Below are 11586 nucleotides of genomic sequence, written 5' to 3'. Positions count from 1 at the left end.
GCAATCCTACATCACCTTCCAGCATCCCATGTACAATGGTGGCCCTTGCTCTCCCTCCCTCGCGCCATCCTCCTCTCACACCGTGCTCTGATGAGGAAGAAATGTTGATGGTTTTTTGTTTGCAAAGACCCTGAGCGTGCCAGGGCAGGTGCTCCAGGTGGGATCTACACCCGCTTGACGCTGTTGAGGAGCTCTGTGAGTTCGCTGATGTACTTGATGGTGTACTTCAGGGTCTGTATTTTGGTGAGGGGCTGTCCCCTCTGGCTGTAGATGGGGGGCAGGTAGTTGCGCAGCGTGTGGAGTGCATCGGCCAGGGTCCTCATCCGCAGCTTCTCCCGCTCGCTGGCCTTCCTCCGGCGCTGGGCAGACATCCGCACCTTGGTGCCCTTGGGCAGCCGCGCCTGCCCAGGGCTGGGCAGGTAGGCAGGGGGGAAGTCCACCAGGCTGTATCCCACCAGGCTGCTGCCTCCACTCCCGTAGGGGGTCTCCGCCGCTGCCGGGCAAGGGGATGAGGAGTAGGATTCGAAGGAGGGCGTCGGGGACAAGCTGTGTGGGGGCGAGATGGGGTGCAGCTCGAAAGAGCCAGCGGAACTTTTCCAGTCCCAGGATGATAAGCAGACGGAGTGTTCCGAACCCAAAGCATCTTCCATGTTTATCAACGTCTCGTGCAATTTGTCCATGCTGGAGGAGCGCTCGGGAGAAGCAGTGCCTTCTGCCCACCAGCAAAGGCTGGAGCCGCCGGCTGCTGAGACCTTTTTATGATGGAGGGAGGAAAGTGACAGAGTGGGAACACGGGTTTGGCGCGAGGAGTTCAAAGGAGCGCCACAAGTGCTAAGATGGAAAATGAACTCCTGATGTGCTAGTTTCTTCTCAGTGATAATTATCAACCTTCAGCTAAAAAGCCTTTAAGCTAACAGGCAACAGCAAGAAAGGGGGAAAAAAAGATTATCTTCTAGCAACTAAACCAATTAAGGCTGCGCATCTACATTGAGCATTGCGCTGGGGGGTAAGTGGTGAGAGAGGAAAAAGAAAATTAACCATTTCACAAAACAATTTACAGATGTAGAATTTATTGACCACTAACACAAACCTTAAATTTAGGCCATCGAGCCCTGATTTCTGGGTAACTGGAAGTGATGGCACTACAGCAGTGAATATGTGGTCCATGCTGACTGCTGTTGAAGTAGTCTCTCATTATCTGCATCTTAATCGTGAAAGTCAAAGGTGGTTTGTTTGGTTTTGCGTGTGTTATGGCTCTATGGATTTCTCTTCTAATGAGACTGCAACTGGATAACTTTGGTTTACAACAGGAGAAAGGAAGAAAGAACTGCAATGTATTCCCCTGCAGTTTGTAGATTTATTTACTTTTTAAAAACATGCCTGTGAAATCAAAAAGGAAATCCTTAGTTGTAAATAAAGTCAAAGTACAATTAAAAAAAAAAGGGAAAATGTATTCATAAAGAAGTTCTAGGGGAAAAAATATACAGTGTATAAACTTTGGACCCAGAAATATGTTTTATATAGAAATGTAATTCACAGTAATATGTAGGTTATACATGTGTTAGAGAAGACTAGAAGCTACCTCAGTAAATTTTCTACCTCTAGGAATCTGTTCTTCTGCCAAAAAAATGTTTTTCCAACCCTGACTCAACGCAACAGCGGTTATATGTTACACAGTTCAAGTGAAAATGTATAACCTATAAATTAATATGATTAATAATGAGCATTTTTCATCTCTAGGCTTCAGAACAGCTTACAGTGATGATTAATGTTCTCTATTACTGTGGGGAAATGCATAAGTGGAGGCAAGGAGGAACTTTTCCCAAATCATACAGCAAAGCATTAGAAGAGCCAGGAAAACTCTGTAAAACAACTGAGCTCTGCAGCTCTGCTGAGCAGCTCAGCTGCCAGCCATGACTTTGTATTGGCACATAATGGAAGCAAAATGGAATACATAAGGAAAAGAAAAGGAGAAAGAGTGTCAACCTGGAGAAAAAATAAAAGTATGATTTATTTTAGAGTCTCCTTCTGTGTAATGATCTCTGTGTGCACCATAATCCACTCCAAACAAAGGCAGGGAATGCCTCTGAATTGCACACAGCTGAAGCATGCTGAGGTTTTATGGAACATGCAATTTCTTTCTGTGAAATGTTCACTACAATCACTCAGGAAAAAAAAATCCAATACTCACCATAGTCGCTAGGAAGGTTTTTGTGAATTTTTATGAGCTTGGGATCAAAATGTTAGGAAGCAGATTATGGGAAACTTCCTGATTTTATGCTGAGATGAATGAGAAAGAACCAAAAAATGAAGGATTTTTGCACTTCAACCTGGGCTGAGACAGTTTGGCTGTCATGATGTCTACTCCACACAGGAATTCAGGGCACAGCTCCTCAGACAGCTCCTCCTCCTTGTGTTTTATGATTACCCCATCATATTCTGAGCTCTGTTTTGGTCCTTCTTTAAGAAAATGAGCTGAAACAGTCCTAAGCACAAATGTCTGCTAAAAATTAAAATTAACACAAGATGAAGGACAGGTATATTCTGTTATTTAGATGAACTGAATGAGTTTCATTGATCACCAAGACATGGTCACCAGGTCACAAGTTAGACACAAGGTCTAATTTTGCATAAATTGGGGAGTTGGTTCAGTCCCAGTTAAAATCTCTCTTCCACTCTTTTTCCTTTTTTCTCCCTGTATTTGTGTTTATATTGTATTTTACATTTGACAGGTCCCCTGCTCTTATTTCATGTCTTTCTTTTTTCTTTTAAGTAAACACAATTAAAAGTCTACAAATAGAAAAAAAATCAGGAGGGGTAGGTGGAAAAGGAGGAACTTTTGTCAAGGTGTGCCAAGAAAAAGGAACTTAAAAATATATGTATGTGTATATGTATGTAAGTATATACACATGTATACATGTACACACTATATGTATATGTTATATATAAATATATTCAAAATACACATATTGAGTGCATATATAAAGTGTCCTGCTCAGCTTCGATTTTGCAAACAAATGGTAATTTAATGCCGTCAAATTTAGAAGCAAAAATTTCAAGTCACTTGTTTGCTGATTATAAATAATGTACGTCACCAGTTAACTTATGGGTAAATCATAGGAAGTGTTGCTCAGACACCAAGGGGGTAAAAGATTTTGTGCATGTCCAAGATGCCATTGCTGTAAATGACAGGTGATCACAGTCTGATTTTATCTCTGTATTCTTATAAATAGGGCTATTAGGCAGGGAAGAGGAACGCAAATTATAGCAATAACTGTATCTTTTCTTATATCTTATGGGTAAATGTTCAGTGCGACCAAGGATTATGTGAGAGTATATAGACAACTGCTCTGATTGAATGAAAAATCACTGGGTCTTATAAGCCTATGCTCTTATAAACTGTTACACAGGCAAGAATGCTCATATTGAAGTTTTGCATCCTGTTTTATGATCATCACGCTCCCTGGTTCTCTTTTAGATTGGACCCACCTAGTTATGTCCCAAACACTACCTGACTGGGGCCCAGGGGATGCCACCTAGGGCATAGGGGTGAGCAAAGGGTTTACCCAAACTAAAGCAAACTTTGCCATGACACATCTCCAGAGCCAACCAAGGGGATGTGGCCCTGTTTGGTCTGCTGGTATAGATGCAAACAGAGGTTCTGTTCTGAAAACTAGCCACCCATTTGTACCCATGGCTCCCAGCTTCCCTAAACAAACCCCAGTGAAGTGTGCCTCAGTTTTGGCCAAACTGAGAAGCCATGTAACATCTCTTCATGATCATGGTATGATCCATAACCTATGATAATTTGATGCTCTCTCACTAAACAGGTAAGAAAGTCTAGTATTTCATATGGCCCCTTCCTAGAAAGTAAATGGAAAAAAATAAAAAGTTTTACAATCTTTATTTTATTCTGCCCCCTGCAAATTTTAGGAATTCCCTTTTTGTTCATCATTAATGTCAAAACATTGTATGGTAGTGAGATATAAGGCTAACAACAATGAAATAAGCACTGACAAAAAATGATAAGGCATTTTCTGCTTGACTGATAATCTGGATTTTCATTTCGGTAATCTATTCTGCAGTATAAAGGCTATCATCTCAATCTTCATCTCTTTTAAAATGAAAGGTTCCCTGCTCATACTTTTGAATCCATTAAGGAGCATGGATGCACAGAGAGATCAAAAATTTTTCCATTTAAAAAAAACCTAAACTGCCCATGGCACAGAAAATTTTTAGAGCTTCAGGTTTAAAATTTAAAATAAGTACTCTAGATAATATGTCATGATAATGTATGGTAAATAAATGCATTTTTGTGCACAGTAGTTTACAACTGATCTACGGGGGTTTTTTTCTATATTAGAAGGTATTTCCACCAACCTGTGAGTTTGGTAGGAGAAATAGACTTGTAACAATAAGTAAAAAATTATATCAGCTGGGAAGAATGCAGTCTGAAACAGAGGAAACATGGATAAATATGTTTAAATAACACTAATCCCATTACAATCAGCCTCCTTTACAACTAGGACAGAAGTCTAGTCTTGTTTTGCTGATGAGAAGCAGATCATACAAATACCCTTGTAGAGCACTTAGGTGCTACATCTTGCAGTTTGTACAGTGAAAAAAAAAATGTATCTCCCAAAAGCTTTTAAAGTCACTTCATCTCCCATTTAACAAGAGATTTCCCAAGGATTATCTGCAGTGCTGCCTGCTTGCTGTGGAGGTGGCTGTGACCATCCTGCTTTGCAGAGGCACGGACGAGGAGTCAGTTGCCTCATATAAAACATGGGCCAAGCAGCTGCAGGTCTCACCAACTTCAGCAGACACAGCAGGTGTTCAACACTTCCGAAAAACAGTGCTGAACACCTCTGTTTACACCCAAGCTGGCAATAAAGGAAGGAAAGGATCCATCACATTTGTTATCGAGTCACATTAGCCACCAGACGATGCTTCTTTCCTTTCTAAGGTTTTCCCTCAATTTGGATAGATGCATTTTTTTTAGAATTTTTGGACTTCACAGCTTTTTTCCTGCTTGTGGAAGAAAGTTTAATCTGGATCCAACCTCAACTGAAATAAATAAGACCTCTACATAAGCAAGCTTGTAAACAAATCCATACTTTCAGAGTTTTTTTGAGGTCAATGTGCCAAAGAATACAGATGAACAGCCACTTACAATTCCCAGACAGAAAGAAAGCAATAAGAAAACAAATATTGATTCTTAATCCAGCACTATGAGAGGGAGTCCAAATCCCTTAGTATAATCCATGAAAATAATGTGCAAATTGGATGTCTAACTGTTACTACAGCCTTTGGCCTTGCAAACCTGTGGCTAGCACAAGAGGAAATGTTGTTATTCATCTGTGGTAAGACCAGAAATAGTCTAGTTCTGGTGCTGCTAGAAAATCCTGCCATTTAAAACCCTTAATGTTCTCAAGGGCACACCTCCAAAATGTCAAAACTAGAGCCTTGCTAATGAAGAAGAAACAGTCAAGTGAGTATCACTGATTTCGCTGGGGCTTTGCATAGTGAACAAGCATCTCTCTGGTGTTTGCCTGGCAAGACCAGGACTTATCTATTTGCTTTACATCCTCAAATGTAAGTATTTGATCCTCCAAATAGTGTCAATCTTCATCGACTGACAAGTGACATCAGCTCTGCAATTCATTTAAAACATCTGATCTCCAAGCAACTGGCTTCCAAGATGAAAAGCTCTACGTGTGGAATTTACACCTACCCACCTTTTAAGTAGAGAGTTTATTACCTAGTGGTTTTCAGCTGATATTTAGGAATGTCTTTTTAATACCCCTGTTAACAGAAGTTGAAAGGAGGTTCGACTATGTGGTTGGTCTTTAATGTCTGCTGGCTACTTCAGCCAGAAGGAAAGGGCAAAGCTGGGGGAGGAAGGAGAGCCTAATAAGCTTCATTTAGCTCAGAAAGTGAGAAGTAACAGTTATTATTAAAATAATGGAAGCTGTTTCAGTAGGAGAAGTCTATTATCACTTATTTCAGCTTAATTGTATCAGCTTTCACATTTGGTCTTAAAAAATGTCTGCTGTAAAGCAGTGGTTATGTTTCAGTTTTTCATGGGAGAGGTGGTGGCTTACCTGTTGCAAATATTTCAAGATGAGGAATGCCTCCATTGCTACCCAAAAACATGCATTCAAATTTAAAAAATTATGAAGTACAATGTATTTTATCCCAAAGTATTTTTTTCTACTTTTCCATGAACAGTGGGATGATTGTCTTTTACCATGTATAACAGTGGCTTCACAGGGCTTTTAAAAAACTTGGATAGCACCTAAGGGTTTGTGCTTTTACTTTCTTGCTATTACAGTGGGTTTTCATGCATTCATTTTGCAGCATGATGAATTTTTCAAAACTAGGTAAATCTTACAAAAAATTCCAATACCCAGGAAAATTGCATTCAAAGCTCAGTTGTGGCCGTTTCTAGTGGAGCTGCGAGCTACAGCTGGGTGTTTGTGAAGGGAGATATTTTGCAATTGCTGTGATTACATTTCAGCTCAGATTGTTCCTTTTTATCCACTGAACCTCCTCATCAATATCTGCTTATTTCTTCCTGCCCCATGTCCTAGCAATGATATGCAGAATTGCTGCATGCTGCTAATAGAAAACATGTTTCATCTCAGGGCTAAATGAAGTTGTGCTCAGGCCACAGCCGGCAGTTCAGTTTAGTAATTATAAAATGGATCAATAGTCCAGGCAAGAAACAACACACAAGTGTTAGATTACAAATTTTATTTAGCTCTTACATATTTCAAGTTCTGAAATAAAGTGCTGTGTGTCTGTTTGAGCACCTTTTAGAGCACATGGTTAACCCTTGGGCAAGGACCATTGATTTTAAACTGCAATCATGAATTTCTTGGCAAGTTGCTAAATCTTAATTTTAATCACATTCAATCCCACAAAAAAAATCAAATCTGTCCTTCAGGCTATTGATGAACACAAATAGTATATTAAGTTTGGGATTTTTTTTTTGCATTTGCTCAGAATTTTTCCATGAGTTTTGCCTAACAAATTAAACTCAGTGTTATAACACTGCCATGAAGATATTTGAGTAAAATTATTCACATTTTTTAAAGGTAATGTTGCACATACAGAAGTTTTCAGTTGGTGTTGAAATGTGGGTAGTGCTTAATGTCTTGGAGAGCCATCCAAAGGGACTTGGACTGGGAAAAATGAAAGCAAAGGAAAGCAAAGGCAAAGCCCTGCACCAGCTGGGATAATCCCATGTAGCAGCACAGGCTCAGGGTGACAAGCCAGGAGGCAGCTTCTCAAGAGATCTGGGAAACCTGGTGGGTTGAAACACTGGAGCAAGTCCAGAGAAGGGTCACCAAACTGGCCAGGGGACTGGAGAACGTGGTGTGTGAGTAAAGGGCCAGGGAGCTGGGTCTGCCCAGCCTGGAGACAAGAGAGGTCGGGGCAGGCATTATCACTGCCTGCCACTACCTGAAGGGAGAGTAACAAGAAGAGCAACCAAGCTCTTTCCAGAAGTTCAAAGTGGAAGAAAGAGGCAATGGACACAACTTCTGAGTCTTAAAAGTCCTTGACCTTTCAATGATGCATTATAGGTTTCCTGCTGGTGATAAAAGACACCAATATTTTTCCTGCTTGATTAGATTTTTGGACAGTTGTGTTTGGGTTACAGGGGCAAGGTGGAGAAGTCTGTATTCTCCACTTCAGTAGATCCTGCTCCTTTTCTTTGCTTCATGATCAGCTTTTATTTTCCATGTCTTCTCAATTCTTCTACCTCTAGGTTGTCCTATCTATCACTAAATATTATTTTTTTTCTGCTTTATTTTTTGTTTTAATGTCTCTCTCTCTCCCTCTCTTTTATTAAGGTTTCATCTACTTGATTTTCTGTGTCTCATTCTTTTTGGTGCTTCTTTGTACTGACAGTAGAAAATATTCCCTGACCATATAAATCATACATCTCTCTTTATCTGCTCAGTTGCACGGATAAAGTTAATGTGAGAAGCAGGAAACATTTAATTATCCACTTGAAACAGGCTTTTCAGGAAGTTCAAAGCACAGCTTATCAAATAATTGTAGTAGTTATAGTTACAATATATAGTTACAGATAGGGGCTCAGTTCACGATGTAAGGTTGCAAAAAGTCATTTAGTTCAGATCACTGCTGTTTAGAATACTCTTATTTTTATTTCTATTTTGAAACACAAGATAGAGCAAAAAACCTACACTCCTACCAGGAAAACTGATCTAGGAGCCAGTAAGTCAAATTTATAAATCTATTATGTCAAACAAAGACAAGGTAAAATGTAGAACTAGTGGGGAAAAGGGATTACTAATAAAACCATCAGCTTGCCTTCACTCTGAGAGCCCATTAAACTCTGTGCTGCTGGCCAGCCCATCACTCTGGAGATATACAGACATCTGGTTTGCACCCTGCCCGAGTTCCTGCTTAGTTAATGGTAACTGGGATGTGTAAAAGTGGTGCATGCATGAATAAGCAGGTAGATCTTACAACAGCAGGTATGCAAATCTTGAAGGCAGCTGCTCCTGGCTACAATTCTGCCCTCTTAGGGTCCAGTTTGCTGCAAACCAGGGAAAACAGTAAAGCACTCTCTGTAGAGGCAGAGCAATCAGGTCACAACCAGGATGGGAAATTGGGTCACAAATATCACAAATATAGCAGGACTAAGAATAGTAGTAGTATTGTAGTAACAATAGTAGCAGGAGTGACCTGCACCATCACAGAGAGACCCTGTCTTCTGCTCTTGCTCTTCCAAATCTCTCCCTTCCTTAGATACAGACTGTGTCAGGGGAGTGTTTATCTCTCTGCAGAGATATTCTCTATGATGCCCACCACAGTCAACTTAAACTTCTGACACTATTACAAAATTCTGTATATAAAGAGAGAAGCAACAAGAAAGCAATTAAATGTAAATTCTCCAGGTGATATTGCTTTAAGCAAGCTGAGCTTCCAGAGAAGTGATTTTCTAAAATAAATATTGGAAATGGGTTGTAGTAAAAATAAAAAATAAAAAAAAAAATAGAGAGAAAAAAAAGGAAAACGTTGATTTCCCTGACATTGACCTGCCCTGTCAGGCTAGGATGCACATTCATCAGTCTCTTGCTCTTATCTAGTATCTGACATTCTGTGATGAGTTGAAAGCAAAGTAACACAGATGGATGGTGCTCTTTTGAAGAACAAAATGTACCGGGAACTGAATTTTCAAGTACGTTCAACGTGAATTTAACTCTTAGATTGAAGGAGCATCTTTTAAAGGAAAGGGAGGGGTGGGGGAAAAAAAGAACTCAAAAGGGCTGTTGGGATAAAGGGCTGTTGGGGTTTCCCTATTAATGTGCATCCAGAGTAAGCTAACATTTACATAGTCCCTGCTATTTTCAATGTACTCCAGACAATGGCTAATCAATACTCGTTACACAGCTTTAAAAAGGCTGAGTATTCCAGGGGCCTGAGCAGCATCCTCCCAAATAAAACCTCGAGCCTGAAGTTATTTGGCCAGACACCTCCATCCTTGAGGTTTTCCTGATATCAGGCTGGCTGTCCTCCTCCAAGGAACCTAGCAAGCCCTATCTTCTTTCAGAGGAAAAGGTCAGTTTGGAGAAATATTATTTGCTCGTGGCACAGGAAAGAATTTCATGCAGGGAATTTTTAATTTGAACCCAGTCTACCTTAGGAATCAAGTCTGAGATGAGAATGAAATGAGGCACTGGCTCACAGACCAGGAATTTGTCATTATGTTCCAGCAAAGAAATCAGCTTATTATATTAAATTTTAGAGAATCATGAGATATACAATAGTCCTGATTCAAATATTAAGCTATGTTCTTACTGAATCCTTACTTATTTTGGGGTCAAATAGTAAACATTAAGAACATCTTTTATATATTGTAGGGTTGTGTGTTTGATTTTGCTCGCATATGTTCATAGTGTGAGTAACAGTGATTTTTTTTTTAAGGCTTCCTCTTCCAGCCTAAAGAGAGCTTACCTGCCCAGACAGTTAATTTTTCGTTTTGTTTTTTAACAAAGCAAAAATTTAAATACTATTTCATAAATGGCTCCAGAGGTGCCAGTCTTTTCTCGAGTTTACTTGGTGTCAAAATTCTTGAAGTGTCCTACAGCAAGAAGTTCCTATCAACAATAAATTTAAACCTACAGAAGAGACAATCTTTACAGCTAGTGGGCTTTCTGTCAGACTGTATTCTTTAAAATCTTCCATGAGAACTTTCTCTATTTTGATAGAAACTCTAATAAAAGACATTTCAATGCATTTTTTTTCCTAGTGTTTTATAAAGGCCACCCAAACTTAGGAATAGAATATTTTCTGGACACAAAGTGTATAATTGTTTTTTTCTAGTGTACATCTTATGAGTGACCCTCAGAGCTGTCTTCGCTCCTAAATTTTCCACCTGGTAAAACGTGCATGTAGGTGTCTGGCCAGGGGCACAAGCACTGGGGGGAAAAGATCAAAGGCCTATAAATGTGTCAAACTTTCAAATGCAAATCACCTGCCATAACGCTGCTGAGAACAAATCCTTCATTATCACCATTCTGTGAAAGGCTTAAATTAGCCTGAATTGACTGGAAAGAACAAGAAAAAGAGAGCCATTTATCTTCCTGTGAGTTTTATTACCTTTAGATTTATTTGGCTAATGGTTCGATAGCCCACTAATCCGAATATCTGCATAACAGATTCTTCAAATGATCCATAAATAAAATATGTGATCACATAATGTTGCTATTAAAGTTAAAGCAAGATCTGTGACAATAGATTAATAAAAGAGCACTTACAATAAGCCAGGCTTTTTGATTGCCAAACTGTGAACGACCGTGATTTATGTAATAATTATCAACTGGATTCTTAGCTTGAATTACATTTAGGGGAATTTTTTTGATGAGCACTTCCTAAACTGTATGCTCTCCAGATAGATGCTGTACCCACCTTTATTTTAGGTTCTCATTCTGAAAACATAATTAATTTCTTAAAAAGTACTAAGTCTTGGGGTTTTCTTTTTGGTTTTGTATTTTTTTATATAGATAGTTTCAGTGATATAATATTTGATCAATCTAGTTGACTAGAAGAGCAAGAGTTATAAACTTCCACAATTGCACTATACTTTATTTATAAGGGGAAATCCTATCACTCTATTTCATTAAACGAACACTTGCAGAGAAGTATTGCTAAGTGAACTTTATTGGGAACTTGAAAGAGGACATACTGCTTGTCAGGGTGGACAAGCTGATGTCTGAGGGGAGCTGGCTGGGGACCCTGAGCTCATCAAACATCTTCATAAGGTGTCCTCCCAGCATAAAATATTTGGTTTTGTAGTAAGAGAGAAAAAAACCCCCCACACTTCTGTTGCTGGTATCTTACAAGATAAATATGCTATCACAAAGAAGTTCTTGCAAGATATCATTATTATTGGAAGGAATATAATATTCTTGATGGATTTGTTCACTTCTGTGTAAAAATTCAAACATTTTCAATGCCAGAGCCACATGCCCATTTTATACAGTTATATCCTTCAGATTATCAATGTGGTGAGAGGAATATTCTCTCCCTAAGACCTCAGTGGCGGGC

At 39.3% G+C, this 11586-nt stretch overlaps 1 protein-coding gene across 1 annotated transcript; it reads right to left on the bottom strand.

Moving 5' to 3' along the window:
- Positions 1–164: 164 nt before the first annotated feature.
- MSGN1 (mesogenin 1) lies at positions 165–680 on the bottom strand. Its single transcript, XM_027750766.1, has one exon. The coding sequence runs from the start codon at positions 678–680 to the stop codon at positions 165–167; it is 516 nt and encodes a 171-aa protein (XP_027606567.1).
- Positions 681–11586: the final 10906 nt, after the last annotated feature.

This window comes from Pipra filicauda, unplaced genomic scaffold (assembly GCF_003945595.2).
Source record: "Pipra filicauda isolate LSUMZ 115617 unplaced genomic scaffold, ASM394559v2 scaffold412_size1447426_pilon, whole genome shotgun sequence".
Taxonomy (NCBI): domain Eukaryota; kingdom Metazoa; phylum Chordata; class Aves; order Passeriformes; family Pipridae; genus Pipra; species Pipra filicauda.
Note: the sequence above shows the minus strand (reverse complement) of the source record. Positions and strands in the feature narration are given on the sequence as shown.

What these genes read in the sequence shown, in the direction of transcription:
- MSGN1 (XM_027750766.1), bottom strand. Translation starts at nt 680, where the DNA reads ATGGACAAATTGCACGAGACGTTGATAAACATGGAAGATGCTTTGGGT.